Source organism: Andrena cerasifolii, chromosome 7 (assembly GCF_050908995.1).
Source record: "Andrena cerasifolii isolate SP2316 chromosome 7, iyAndCera1_principal, whole genome shotgun sequence".
NCBI lineage: Eukaryota > Metazoa > Arthropoda > Insecta > Hymenoptera > Andrenidae > Andrena > Andrena cerasifolii.
This window is the reverse complement of record NC_135124.1, coordinates 9819383-9835168: the sequence shown is the minus strand read 5'-3', so window position 1 is coordinate 9835168 and position 15786 is coordinate 9819383. Positions and strand designations below refer to the sequence as shown.

The 15786-nt window shown below is 46.0% G+C and overlaps 1 protein-coding gene across 6 annotated transcripts in view; it reads left to right on the top strand.

Annotated features, from left to right (window-relative positions):
* Timeout (circadian regulator timeout) overlaps positions 1–15786 on the top strand; it is a 148559-nt gene that overhangs the window by 7705 nt on the left and 125068 nt on the right. For all 6 annotated transcript variants that reach the window (XM_076816920.1, XM_076816918.1, XM_076816915.1 and 3 more), the window contains one exon: positions 7997–8094. In XM_076816920.1, coding sequence (XP_076673035.1) covers positions 7997–8094 — 98 coding nt within the window. The remainder of the gene's footprint in view (positions 1–7996; positions 8095–15786) is intronic.

The following is a 15786-nucleotide window of genomic DNA, read 5'->3' as shown; positions in this document are numbered from 1 at the left end:
TCAGCCGTTATCGAGTTAACGAGCGGATTCGGTCGAGCTCGTATCTGTTACACGTCTTTCATGCCCGAATCGACGTGGATGAAAAGCGATTTTTCACCCGGCTTAGTAGACACGAATGCTTGGGGCTAAAAGTGCCATTTACCGCGGTAGATACGAATACTGTCATTGACGCTTAAAATAGCACTCAGGTTGGTGGCAGGTCATGCGCGAGAGAGAATTCTTGATATTTGACTTGCAGCAGTTCTGACGGTTTTCTAATCGTTGATTCGCGCGCCGTATTCCACCACCGAGACATTCTTAATGTATTCAGTTCCCCGCTCTTTCGCGTTGTTACTGGCGTCCGACGTTTTTTTTACGATCGGGCACAGTAAAGGACGAACGATTCAGAGTAACTGCGCTGCTTTATGAAACAAAGAAACAGTGTAATGAGAACGGTATGCGAGCAGATGCATTATGCGCTAAATATACTGCGCTGGAACCAACGAGTTTAAACAACTCCAGAGTATAAATTTACCCCCGAAGCTGTGAAAGTTTTTAGTGGAGTTATACGGCTTCTTTTGTAAAGGTGTGCCTGCAAGCGTGAACGTTTTATTTCAGATCAGTTATAGCAGCAGTTATTTTCTTATGCCTGTGTGATTAGAACGCGAAACGAATAATATACGTGCACAGGAGTTGTTTAAAAGTTCCTTTTACGAGTTCCATACATACGAGCATTCACCGGTCTCGCCCGATCGATGAAGGCATCATTGCCAAGCCGTGACGCGTCAAGTTTGAATAAATATTGACAGCTGGTAGGGCGGCCGAATGTTGAAAAGTGAAAGCTCTCGTTAACCGCGACCGCTCATTTCGCCGTGCCCAGTGTTTGCATGAAATTATTCAGGGACGTGTACTTTATCGAAACGTCCGGCATTTTCTTCGGCGCTCGTTTTCCTTGGATCTTCGGGGCCAATTAGTTGACCAACAGTCAAGTGTTTGCGCCTCCAGTTTGTATTTACATTGCATTTAATCTGAAAGGGGTGGCTCGTTCTTGTAACGCGTCAATGCAGGCTGGCTCGTCTCGATGAGCCTGAGCGGTCCTAAACCCTGTCCCTTTGAAGTGTTCCACCGCTAAATATACCCACGAGTCTTGTCCCTCCGCCAAGTTGTTTCTCCATTCCACCTCATCGATCCTTCTGACCGGTAGCTTTAATCGCCACTTGGATGGTTTCGCAAGAGGCCCTATACTTTAGAGACGAACCCGCTCGCGTGCGGAATGACTTCTTTCTATTCACTCTATTTTCAAAGGATTTCATTTCCCAGACGGTCGGACTGCAAGATATATATATATATATACTTGATGCAGCATCCACGCATCTGCGCTTCAACAGTTGGGACTTTAGGACCGCTTCAAAGCGCTACTACACCGCCGTTATTGCAAAGAAATAAGTTAATCCATTAGGCTGGGCTTCGCGCGACTTAATGAAGCTTCGGTGATGTTGGCACTCGGCTCAAGGGTACTAGAGCGAAATTACCGAAACAAAAAACCGTTTCAACGCGGGCACCCTTTCCCGTAAAGCTGGGGAGTTATGGCCCCTCCTGCAGATTTTTCTTTAGGCGGTATCATCGCCGCAGTACTTCCACGGGGGTACTTTAGGAGATTGTTCGTAATATTCCACCGTCCATTTTATGGGGTAAGCTTTGCCGTGGCCGGTACACAATGGAAGCATCTGGTTGGTGCCGACCTTGTGCATATAACAGGATAAAAGGAAGCGGCAGACAGTTGACTGTGGCGCGTATAGACGCAGCCCCAAAGTAGCAGATATTAATAACGCATTTATGGTAATCTGGGCAGCATTACGGTAAACAATGTAATGCCTCGAGTCTCCTTTTCCTTGAATTTCCTCTTATGCATATATAATGGAAAGCCAGCGCGGCCTTTCGCGCGGGGGCTTCTAGTGATCGCGTTTCGTTTGCTTGGCAAATACTCCCATTGCTCGGATGCCGACTACAACCCTCTAATTTTCTACTTACACCGTTTGCATCGGTGCCGCGATGGCAAAGTGTGCTGACTTCAGCGCAGGCTTGGATAACTCAAAGTCGCGGGATAATTAAGGGGAAGAAGCGCAGCTTTCGCTCCTTTTTGTGTTGACCCATAGGTCCCGGCGCCTGATCAAGGGAGTCTCATTCGCGTCCCAAAAGTTACAGTCTTCCCTCGCATTGAAGCGCAGCTTTTACTCTGTTAATTAAACGTGAATGGGAATTGCTAATTGAAGCGGGCACGTGAAGTTATTCGCCCCCGTTTCCGTCATAATTTTCCGCTACCCGCTGCCAGAATCAGGTGCACATTCTAAAAGTACCCGAGCGGATCTGGGTCGCGGGCTAATATTCATTACGTCGAATACCAATCGACACGGTAATTCAGTTTCGATGCAACGGGCCTCTGGATTCGACGGGGCCAATTCACGTCGAGGTAAGCTGGGCTACTTCGATCTCCGACTAAAAGATCAGCCCCGGAGTCTCGGGTGTCTTTCGAGTGTCAAGGGCGACGAATCGACGCGTCGAAATTATTCGTTCCGTGTCTGGCAAAAGAGCCAGCTCGAGCGACGGGATTGGAGGGCTGGTTGAGGCGCGTCTGAGAGATTCCATTGTCGCGGGACTTCAAATCGATGGATAATGGGGATTGTATGGTGCTGGATTTCTATTCAGACAGCCACCAGTAGCGGCCCCCGTACGAGCCACTTCTTCTGCCCCGGGGACAGCACGTACCTTCCCCCTTCATCCTCCATTCCCTTCCCTTATACCTTGGCCCTCCTGCCACCAGCTTATTGGATTCTCCCTTCAACTCAGGGATTTTGCACTTCCGAAAGTAGCCAGACTTTCCTGACCTGCAACATGACAGGCGATGTACACGGATTAGGCGCCTCTTCCTCGTTGCGGGATGTATCGCGTTCTATTGTCATATACTTTTTGCAGCGTAGGTACTGCGATCTTTGTAAACCTCGTAGCTTAAGGAGCATTCATTTCTGATTACCTGAAAGTTTCTCTCTTTGCGATGTCACTTTAAATCCCGCGATGCCCGGATCCCAGGGCCCGTAAACGCTTGCGTCTGTCTTCAACGATCATACGTTCGAGTATACACTCGGACATTTTTATCTTCTTTGGGATGCATGTATAATCGCGAAAATAGCAGTCGAAAATATATGAAAGTTCATGTAGCAAGTGGAGGACTCTCTATATGGACGTAACGTCGTCCTCGTGTTCAATCACGTTTCACCGTCCTGGCGCACTCTCCCTTTGAAGCTTTCCACCTTTCAGAATATTTCTACGTGCAGCAGTTTTTTAATGAAAATTCAAGGCAAGCGGAGACTTCCTGAAAGGGCAGCCCGCCATCTAGCACAGTGTTAGGAATCTTCCGCCATTAACTACACTCTTTTTCATGAGTGCTCCGCCAAGGTGAAGTCGTGATTTTACCTTTGTCCTCTGGTCACGTACCTAGCCGACTTTCTCCCTTTCCTTGATGCTTTCGGATTCTCGCAAGGAATGGAACTTTCGTGAAACGGGACGGTTCCTTCCAGCTCTTATGAAATTGCAAAAGGTTTCACGGAGGTGAACGTTCACGCGAGGCAATCAATATTTTCCTCCGTTCTGTTTACTGAACGCACCGTATAATACTATGAAAAAACTTCATTCTCCGATGTCGCAATTCATACACCCACGAGCACATTTTATTTTCTGCACTTAAACACGCCAGACGTTCTATTTCAAACTTCTAACACCTCTGCAAAACTTGCCGTTACGATTTAATTCGCTATTACAATCACGATTTCGTCGACAACCCGGGCGATTACAGCGGGCCAATTATGCTGTTTCTATTCAAATTGCCTGTAACGAAACAATTGAATAACTTGAAGGAGTTTATCATGCTTTCCCGTTTCCTTCCGTATTCCCTGCCCACCTCGGCACTGATTGCGTTAGCCGCAAGTGATCGAGAACATCTGCATATTTTATTTGCGAATTGCATAAATTAGGATTTGCATTAGATGGGAACATCGATGAGGAATTGCTCCGTCCCTGGAGATTGGCGTCGGAAATAAATTCGATGAAATTTGAGTGGGTCGTGAGGCAGCTGTGCCTTCGTCTTCCTGGGGAATCTTTCCTCCCACGCGTTCTCTATCCATTCCCTTCGCCTGGGCGTGACTTGACATCGTCTTCTATCTCTAGAACTCTAGACGCTCCAGAAAACGGACACCCCGTGAAAGTTATGCATGTACACTGGCGATGACGGTGGTTGACTGAAGGTAGATGGAAGAATGGAGGTTTGGGGGGCGTGAACACTTGACGCAAGCAGCCGGATGTTGGTGTAGATCGTGGTGAGACTCTCGTGCTCAAGGGAGCCTTCTACGAGAGACCCATTGAGATTGCCACTCGGACCTCTCTCCTACTGTCTCTCCCTCATCCATTCGCTGCACCTCGCCGTCTCGCTTTCGTGTCTTGGCTACGTATGCTACTCAAGATAATGAAACACGTCATTAAGTGGGTCGCTTTGTTTAATCACTCTAATCTTGTTCTAGAATGTGTGCCCCAGTTTTTCAGGCTTCCATGGGACTTCTGCGACTGTTCACTCGCCGAGTGTCCCGTGCCGTCTGCATTCAACGTGTTTGCGAATAATTACTTGGACTTACACGAGTTTCAGTTCGCAACTGGAGAGGGATTTAGTGTTTCACGATGAGAGAGTTTTTTCTTGCTCAAGTTTCTTTATGCCCTGCATGATTGGCGCGAGATAAAGTGATAGGATTATTTCGTGTACCTTCAATCATCTTTGCTAATTCCAATTGTACCTTTAACCCTTTAATTCGCGAAAAACATTAAAAACCTTATCACGCAAAGATTGTGAAATCAACTTTGCTAATTCCAATTGTACTCTCGTTCTCCGTTCGAACACTGATTCCTCTGTCACTTTTTATACTTGACATTCCTTTATTGGCCACAAATCAATTCAGTGCTCAGATTTTCAGCTTCGGTTTTAAGGAATTAGCGGGCGTTGTATAAGAAGAAACTATGAAGTCGACTTAAAACAAAATGTTTCATATCACTAGTGCAGGTTGGCGAATGTGCTATTAATCTATTACCGACTTTCATTCGTTTAAATTAGTCTCTACCAAGTTTTTATTATTTTCCATTGTAAAACGATTTTCATACGACATTTTTAACAGAGGATGTCCCTCTTATAAAAGTTTTTGTGTCAACTACAGGCCTCGCCCGCTAATTCCTTAAAACCGAAGCTGAAAATCTGAGCACTGAATTGATTTGTGGCCAATAAAGGAATGTCAAGTATAAAAAGTGACAGAGGAATCAGTGTTCGAACGGAGAACGAGAGTACAATTGGAATTAGCAAAGTTGATTTCACAATCTTTGCGTGAGAACTTTTTTCGTGAATTAAAGGGAATTAGTTTCTTTCATACATGAGTCATGTTTATGGGGGGGATTGCAAGTTACAGAAATTCTTATATCCGACTAGAATATTTGACAATCGCAGCTATCAGCTCGGTTCTCACCGATTACCAGGTCTCACCGCGAGGAGGTTGCTGCGTTTCGAGACCCGTAGGGAGATAGATGGAATCAAAGTTCCATCGATCTCCCTGTACATTAAGCCAACTAAACCAAAGAGATGGATGGAAACAAAGTTCCATCGGTCTCTTTGGTTTAGATGTAGAATCTAGGGAACTGCCAAGCAATCACGCGATTAAAAGAAATTCAGGAAAGAAGGAAAGACTACCGGTGAGCATGAAAGGAGTATAGGGTGGCGCAGTTCCTACCACCCTGCTCTCCGAGTCGAAAGGGAAAAGCGCTCGACGCCTCCCAGACGATTCCTGTTGCTCCGATGCGACTCGTCAGGAGCAAACACTTGACCTGACTCAAGCCGTCCAACACGGAGATTGGGTAATCGGACCGGGTGACTTACGCAGGCAGTGTACCAAGAGGTACACCCCCTACGCCCGAAACTTTTCCCTTTCGACAAGAACACCAGGGGATGAAACTGATCCACCCATACCGATTCCATGCTCAGTCGCTTGCTCCCGAAAACGGAACCAGCGGCGACCTCCTCATCGGAGATGAGGAGCCAACAAAAGAGCAACAAAGTGGATGATTTAGTGACTACTTCGCAATTTTACATGGGGCCTTAAATACTTCATGCTATAATAAATTAACCTAGACTTACTTAGATGTCTTCTTTCACTAACACTTTTCACTATCACTTTTCACTAGTTTTTTTTTAAGAAGTAGGTATCATCTTATTAAGTTTCTTCCCCGCGAAGGGCTGAACCGGAAATGCTGAAACAATCAACTACGTTATATTAGCAATGGTGTGGTCAACCTGGAAGGAAACTAAGAAAAAACTTAATGAATTGGTGCCGATCGGGATAATTTCCACTAATAGCAGAGCACGCACGAGCATGCAAAACCATCGCAGAGATACACGAAGAAGAGCATGGAATGACGACACATCGACGAGACGCGCGATAGAGGGACAAAAGTCATACAAAGCCATCGAAGAAATCCATGAAAAGAAATAAATCATGAAAACCCATCGAAGTAATCCATGAAATAGAATAAATCATGTAAACCCATCGTAGAGATACGTACATCAAAGAGAGCAGGGAAAGGAAACACATCAGTGATATGCGTGCCAGGGAAGAAGTCTTGCAAAATCATCGAAGAGATCCATGAAAAGCAATAAATCATGCCAAAACCATCGAAGAAATGCACGAAGTAGAATAAATCATGCAAAACCATCGTTGAGATACATGAAGGAGAGCAGGGAACGTAGACCCCCCGAAGAGGTGCATTAAAGAGTAACAGAAATCATGAAAACCCATCGAAGAAATGCATGAAATAAAATAAATCATGTAAATCCATCGAAGAAATGCATGAAATAGGACAGATCATGCAAACCCATCGAAGGAATACACGAAATAGAACGACTCGTTCAAAAATCCTGGAAGGAATGCATGAAATCGGACAGATGATGAAAATCAATCGAAGAAAGCAATTAGATAGAGAGGGAAATCAGTTTTGACTTTGGCAGAATAATAAAATTTTAAATGGCTTAACGAACCCCAAAATTTCATCGGCACCAACCGAATAAAGTAACCCAGGCCAGGGGGGCGAGGGGCCGCAGGAAGAACCAAGGTTGAAACCCTGACCAGGTCTCCAGCATGTCCAGCAAGTCCAGTAGGTCCCAATGGTCCAGGGGGCTCGGGAGCTCCGGGGGTGGAGGAAGGCCAGGTCCCCAGCCAGTCCAGCAGGTCCCAATGGTCCAGGGGGCTCGGGAGCTCCGGGGGTGGAGGAAGGACCAGGTCCCCAGCCAGTCCAGGAAGTCCAGGAAGTCGAGAAGGTCCAGGTGGCTCGGCAGCTCCAGGGTCCCCGGAGGTCCTCCAGGCTTGGAGGACCGACGCGCGACTGAGTACATGGAGCTCTGTGAGCTCCTTATCTAGCCTTTGAGAAACGATGTCCCCCGATCAAAACAAGGTCGACGGTTAATTACAATTGCGAAATCCACCGAATTCTTTGGCAAAAATGGATTTTCTGCTAAAATATCCATTCCAGTGGCTATTGCAATGCCAAATAATGTTAACAACATTTACACTAACCGCCCAGTATAAATTATTATTAATTATGATCGATAGAACTCGAGATATCGAGCAATTAGTAACATTTGCTCTTGGATTTGCAAATGATTTTCTACGCCTTCTACGCTTATACATATTACATAGTATTATATATAATGTATAAACCCCCCCCCCCCCATAAACATGACTCATGTATGAAAGAAGCTAATTCCTTTTAATTCACGAAAAAAGTTTTCACGCAAAGATTCTGAAATCATCTTTGCTAATTCCAATTGTACCTTTAATTCACGAAAAACATTAAAAACATTCTCACGCAAAGATGAAATTTTTCGACTAGAGACAAAATTATTTTATTATTCGACTAAAGGCGAAAAATGTTATTGCAGAGAAGTGTGGCCTGTAAACGATGCTTTCGGAAGGGCCGACATCACACCAGAGGAGGAATTCTTGGCGCTGCAGGAAATCTTCTTTGCAGAGCTGGGCGGTGAGTCGTTTTCCGTAATTATGGTGTGAAATGAAAATTGTTGGTTAATTGTACTGTCTACTGGCATGCGAATTCGTCGGTCGTTCAACAGTCCATAACGCAGGAAATTGGAACATTCATTCCCTTTCTCGTATTACTGCGATAAGACTCTTAACTTCGCGGCACCTACTTTTATATTTATACTTTCGAAAGTTAAGATCACGCTTCCGCGGGTGTAGATACCTCTGTGCAAGTCGATGCGATACTGCACTAGAATCCATCGCTGCACAATTTACGGTATATTGCTTTACGTAGATTCTTAATACACTAGGTGACTAGGCAGTCTCACTCGTGGTAAATCGTCCGTCCGAAAGGGAAACTTAATCCTCGGCTAATACCGTACCGCCTGGGAGATCGTTTAAACTGAATTCTGGAAAATATCGCGCTAACGAGATTCTAGGAAACGAGACGACATATATTTGCAATCTCCAGTAGGCAGCTTGAGATAAAGTTAAAACTTTGTACTTTCAAAGCGTCGGCCGTTAGTACTTTTTGCCGGCCGTCTCCCTCGCCCCGTCCTCCCACTGGGGATTGCCTGTGTAACTTGAATTTATCGAGAAAATTATATTCTCTGTACACACAGCCCCGTGAGAAACTCGCGGACCATACTTTCGGCTGGCTGGCGCGCGCGAGCACGATTATAAAGTAGAAAGTCCCTTATTACATCGGGACCGGAAAGTAATAAGCCGTCCAATTTAATTTCTGGAAAATTCGAAACTAACCGCCGAGTGTATTGGATTAAGGGCTGATGATTCGCTTTATGTATCGTTTCGCGAAATTTCCCGCCCAAATAAATTCCCCACACCCGGCCCCGGGTTTCTTTCATCGCGGGGCGGATCGTCGTTATCATCCCCGTCCTTATAAACGCTGAATCGCGAGGCATCGTTTCCTCGTCGCTGCAATTTTTTCGCGCGTCAGCGTGCACTCTTGCATACACGCGTGCACATGCTCTCGCGATGATGCAGCCGGAGCACGATGCTTTATGATGAATAGACGCGCGAGATTAACGAGAACGCTTCAACTACGAGAAATTCTCCGCGGTGAAATGTACAGGGTGATCTACGCGCCTTGGTCACATTGATTATTCTCAGCGTTAATGGATCGATCCAACTGTCTCTTGTTTTCGGTAACTTTGCTTCAGAGTGGCTTGTGATCGCATCAGGGTACGTTCGTCGTCTTCGTTGTTTTTTCGCACTGTTTTTAATACCAGTTCTGGTGTCTCATATGAACACCTACAATCTTTTTTATTCGAGTAGCATAGACACTAATTCGAAACTTTGGAAATCTCGAAAACAACGTTTACGAATGTAATGCTGGAAATAATGAAGGTGACGAAGTTATACGGACCACCCCTTACATGCTCACGCACGCGGCCGCTCATTTATTTATTACTACGTTGGAAATTTCACCGTACAATTGCCAGGAGCTAACAGACAAAAGCTTCCACAACCGATGAATTCAAATGCTCATTCCATCTCCCCTCTGTTTTTCCACCCTTTGCTTAAATTTCCGTAAGAATAAATTAACGCACCGGCGGATGCGCCTGCTGAGGAGATATTAAGAGAGGAAAAACTTATAAACACGTAATTTTACTCAAGGGTGGCTCCCGCGGGAGCGGTTTGTAATAACTGGCACGTACATCATGACACAAATTTAATTAAACACACCCTTCGTATTCATTTCGCGCTTCTAATTTATGTGTGGGCAACTACGGTGTACGGCGGCCGAGATTTCATGACGTTCCAGCTTTCTGAATGTACTTATCTGTGTTTATTAACAGGCACAACAATGGCTGCGGCGTTATGAACGTTTCAATGCCGCGTTAGCGCTTTTGATTTCGCTTCTCCCTTTCACGTCCCCTGAAACAGTGGCAATGCACGATCTTAATGGAAATTAGATGCAAGCATTCCAGTATAAATGGAGTTCGCATTCTCTTTGCGTAAATAGTACGCTAACTGGTGATTCTGAAATTATAAAATTTAATAAAGGAGCTATATATTTTTTAAAATCAGTAGAACAAGTCAATATTTCTACAAATTGTTTCCCATGATCGATCTTAAAGATTTATCCGTTGTAATATTTTTTTCTCAGCTTGATACAATTTGTCAACGTTGAACTGAACGTTATAACGTTACATTGCACATATTTATGCAGCGCGTACAGCGTTTGCGGATGCTCGTTGACATTAATTGTATAGCCTGGCTATGGCTTGGGAATGGAAATTTACTATTAAATTACATAATAATTTGTGATTCTTATAAAAGGAGAATTAGCGTTATGGCAACATACGCGTGTCTCTGAACGGATTCCCTCTCCTTTTCAAGGCATTTGCATTCCGGAAAGATGTTATTGAATAATATTAAGTATATCGTGCACAATGACGTCTATGTGCAGAATATGCGCATTACGTAAAAAATATTCATAGAACGTTCGCGTTGCTATTTCGATGATGAAGCAATCTTACCATTTCTGGCCTTCCTTTTGATACATTAAACGGCATTCTGGGGCCCATAAAACGTTGTATACCGCGGCAAGCCACTGTCTCTGACGTGTGTGAGATAAAAACCAGAAAAATGGATCGAGTGTGCGGAGCAGGAAGAGAAACCATAGCAGGCTACATTTAAGCCGCGATTTTGTACCTCGGTTGTAAGTTATTCTCTGCTTTCAACAGACGGAAGCGAAATCAACTAATTTCACAGTGGGTTCGCGCGATTCGGTGGTTTTTATACATTTTTACACTTTATGCACGCGGCCGGTTATATTTCGCGACCTGGATCCCGTTCAGATGCGATTTTGCATCCGCGGTGCATAATGAAGCGCCTGTACTTCGCGAGATAGACCCGTTCCTTTTTCGTTTTCCACGGAGATAAATGTTTCGCTTGCGCAGAGAAAAATTAGTTATCCTTTTCCCATTTTACTACTTAGATACTGGAGCTGTAGACTGGGCAATGCTGATACTTTGCGGCATACGTGGGGCTTTAAAGTTTAAGGACTGTATTAGTCACTGTAAAGGCTATGTTGAATATTTATATATGTCTGTTGTCATTTGCTTCGATTTGTAATCGATCCAAGAACGATATATTCAAACGCAAAAAGCAAATAGCAGCCGTGTAGAGAGGGGATTTTTCGTAAAAATGCGGATCATTCGACAGCTGTCCGTTGAAATCTCGCGGGGCTCGTTTATAAATAATCGAAGGAGTTTTATTTATACACGTCCCCTTGCAATCAAATCAATGCAGAGTTACCCCGTCACCGAGGTGTATGTTTCATCGACTGCCGCGTTGGCGTGAAGTATGGCGGTACAAGAAAGGAAGATGCGCCATTCTGCAGTGCAATTTTTCTCCCACACCCCGCACCATTCTAACTTGTTGGACTGAATACTTGATGGATGTATCAAAATGGAGAACCCATAAGTTCTTCTCCGCTCGAGGTCGAAGGTTTGATGAATGAAGACCGAATTGGAAGTCTCGTCTGTGCCTTAGGAACGGAGCAACGGCGAAAATTTACATCGTGCTCCTTCGTAGCAGCGATCCCCACCATATGCCCTCCCATTTCTATCCATCCTGTTTTCATTCCTGCCAGGTTTTATGGTCCATAACTTAGTGTCTTCTACCGCGATATTTTCCGCTCTGTTCGGTGTCGTTTTCTTCTATGCGCGTTAAGGCACGCATAATGTTTCACTGTTTGGCTCGGGGTCTCCTCAACATGCAAACGAAACGGGGGTAGGGTGGAATTTCTGGCATCGAAGTAGGCTCCCTCACCGGTCTCTTCCTTTGTCACACTTCTGTCCCGTCGAAATCACCTGCGGACGATATTTTTCGAGGGCTACCATTCACACGTGTACGGAATAACGATTTCACGATATTACGAACCGTGTCACTGTTGATGCAGTAGACAGATACGTTGGCGCAGAAGCGTTCCTTGTAATAAGGCACGTATCCGAATGTTTGATAATAAAATTACAGAAAGAAGCTACCGGTTCTTTCTTTATCTTACTCGCTTCTCCGCGCCGAGAAGTCTACACACAATCGTCGGAAAATCGTAGCCCCGAAGTGCATTTCCGGTTGCATCAGAAACACGGTACTCCGAAGAAACGAGATCAGTGTGGTGCGTTAGTGATGTGGAAAAGTGGCTTCAAGAGTCTTATCGGGGAAAGCTTTATTGAAAAAATTGCCCCCCCCCATCCCGCCAGCCAGCCTCCGCGCTCTCAAGAAATATAAAATCGTGAAAGGCTCTCGACGAATTGCTTAGAAGGTACGGGCGACCAGTAACCGAATTTCCAATATTCCATTTTCCTTTCGTTCGCAGTTTATGAACGCATAACAGAAACATTATTCATACGTCGAACGCGAAACGTTTCACAATTTTTCGTGCAATTCCTCGTGTCGTTTTTATTTCGCTGTCGACTGCGTTATTTATTATCATAGGTTCGTCCCGCTTTATTTGTTATTCCGTTATTTATGGCGACGGCTCGGTGTCGTTAATTCAATATTTCTTTTCCTCTCCCCCCCCCCCCCATTCTGAAAATCGGTATCGGCTAGCTGTCGTATTTTCGATAATGCGCGGGGGGAGGGCCATCGTTCACAGCCGTCGCTGCCTGGTGTTTATCGTTGAACGATAGCGGCTGGGATGAGAGCATTCGGTGGATTTTAGCGCTTTCGTGCGGCCGTTGTTGCAAAGGAACGAGGGCAGTTTTTGGAACGGGCCGTTTGCTTGCACGGTGCATCGTTCGAGGAACAATGGCCGGATCGAATAGTCGGTTTGAGGCGCTCGAACCGGAGCGCAGACGGAAATTTACATCCTCGCTCGGCTGGGTGATCGCTAGCGTATGTCTACATCTCTGCATCATCCTGGCGCTACTCCCGCTCGCACTCAGACAACGGCCCTTGCACCAATTTACCCGAAATCGGTCTGGCACGTCTGCCTCCCCGTGAACAAATTGCGATCCGCCGCGGTTCCAGGGCAAACCAATCTGAAATTCCCTATTACATCCACTGATTTCCCTTTAAACTTCCCATTATGGCAATTACGCTTAAGAACTGTCGATGGCGTGTCGCCGCATATATATTCGCAGGATAAGTTTACAGGTTTTCTCGTTAGTTGAGCTGCTATTTCATAACTCAGCACGCAGGTAAACTTTGGAATATCCTTTTGAACAAACAAAGAACTGTTAATTAAAATTCACCGCAAAGATATCTACCACGCCACCTTATCACCCTGTCAGCTCTTTTCCCAACAACGTATCGAGGACTGGCGCACTGCGCAGCCACACGGAGCAAGGATAACGCGTTGAAAGAGCCTCTCGGATCGACATTTATCGGTGTTCATGTATCGAGGAGACAATCGTAGCGTTAATGTTTCTTTTTCAGCCACTTCCCCTCGCTCCGGATGGCACTGAAACTGTGTCGGTAACGATCTATAACCATTAACGTGCTGAGTAGCACTCCGACGATTCTCTCGCTCCTGGCCCCCCTTCTGTCAGAGCTTCTTTTTCCGTGTTTTTACACTTCATGCAGATCCTTCCCGCGGAGCAAGGCTTAGGCGCGAAGAAGCTTGCGATACCCGCCTCAAAGCGTCGACGATTTCTCTTGCCTTCCCGTTGTTTTGCTCTCGTTTTAAGCTTGTTGAGGGCAAATCGGCCACTTAAAAAAACGCCTGAAACGGGGTGGCGGGACGTTCAACGCTTCAGTGCGCACTCGTCGCTATCTGAATCCGTTGTAAGCTATACAAATGGGATGCAAGGGTAGAGGCAGGGGGTGCACCGAGAGTCCTTCACCCTCTACGTAAGCTGCAACGCGACGCTCCCTCCCCCCTCGCAGTCAGTTAATGAAGTTATGATTGAAGGTTAAATTCCATGAAATTGCCTTGGTTAATGGCCGTGCGTCTCGCCATGAATGCAAATCAATGTTCAAATTCGACGGTACGTGCGGCCGCCCGATGTGACGATTTTTTTTTAACGCACCGCGGGAAATTTTGAGTTATATTTGCGAAGGCGCCTCGGGGTAATTAACAGCGACGCGGCTATGATTTAAGGGGCTATTAACGCGCGTCGAAGATGAACGAGGCGATATTTTTAATTATTTGCTCCATAATTCACGGGGGACCTCGGGAATTGCTCCTCGTTCCGATATTCCCGTCAGATTCGACGTAACCCTATTTAGTTTTGTCGCGCGCTCTTCTCCGCAGTTACAAAGTAAACATTCTCCCGTCTCCGTGAATAAATATGCGAGTTGATTCACGGGCACGGTATTTGCATCAAAAAGCACACATTTTAATGGGGTGCGTTGCACGTGAAACGGGGGAACATATTTTCCGAGCTCGGCGTCATTTAGCATAAACTAACGAATTAGCGATGCGCACGCTGGCGGGGGCCGTTAACAAATCCGTGGCCGCGAAGGAGCGACGGAGTGAAAATTCCTTTCAGCGTCGCGACATATCTCACGGCCGCGACGGCAGCGGCGCGGCCAGAATTCGAGATTTCCAGAGCGGGAAAGGAGAGACTCGGAGGCACTAGCGTAAATAACAGAAATCTTTCCCAGGCCCAAGGTCAAGGGGCTTCGATAGTGCTCGAAGCCCCTCGCGCTCCTTCTTTTCCCTCCGCGCTCCACTCTTTCCGCCCGGCTCTTTTGTACCCCAGCCGAGGAGCGCGGCCGCCTGTGACGCAGCACCCGCGCGAGCCGGCTAAAATAATAATGCATTTGCGAGTTCCACTAGAAATTGAATAACAGTCATGCTTGAATAATACAGATATGTAAATGGAGGTCGGCTCAGGCTAGGTACGAGGTGGCAGAAGCGCAGACGGGATCATTTATATTGTATCCGTACCCGTCCTCTTCTCCTATCTCCACCGACAGCGTTTTCGAACCTACCTCTCCAGCTTCTTCTTTTCCTTGTTTTTCTTCGCAATTCCCTCTTTATTCATTCACCCACTCGGACCAACCTCGTCCTAGCACACTCCTATTCCGCGTTTGTTTGCCCCTTTTAGAGTCTCCGGGTTCTTGTCGAGACCTTATCGCCCCCCATCGCCTCCTTTTCACGTTGGTGTCTTTTATCAAGTATCCCCCGCTCACGTGCCCCTCAATCTAAGCTGATTCCTTCGAGCTCCCTTCCTTCCTCGCTAGCCAGCGAAAGGTCGCCCTTTCCTCGGGTCGTTCTCTGCTCTTTCGCTTTCAGCCCTCGTTCTCTTAATGAGAATAAAAAGGAACGCGACTGTTTCGTTTTACTCGGCCCCGGTACGTTCTTGTTTCCGCTCCCCGTTTCAGCGATCTGCCGTTCTGCTTTTCCGGGGGTGTTCTCCTTTTCCCTTATTCGGGGTTCTACGTTCTACTTCATCGGCACTTGCTCCACCCTTTCCATTACGATCCTCGCATTCTTAGCTAATATTTTGCCTTCTGTCGAGGAACCTATGCTGCTTCTAACCACTTTCAATCCGATTGCACTGGCACTGATGTACGCCTCAGATTGGACGAATTTCATGGGAAGTGTATCAACGTTCAATGAAAAAAACGATCATTCACCTGCAATGGAACTCCATTTGTCTGAATCCATCGGCAAATAGGATGCTTCGGGTAACAGATTAGTTCGGTTCGGTTTCGATAATAGAAGTTGATGTGCGGGGAACTAGATTCGAACATATCCATTCATTTCGACTAC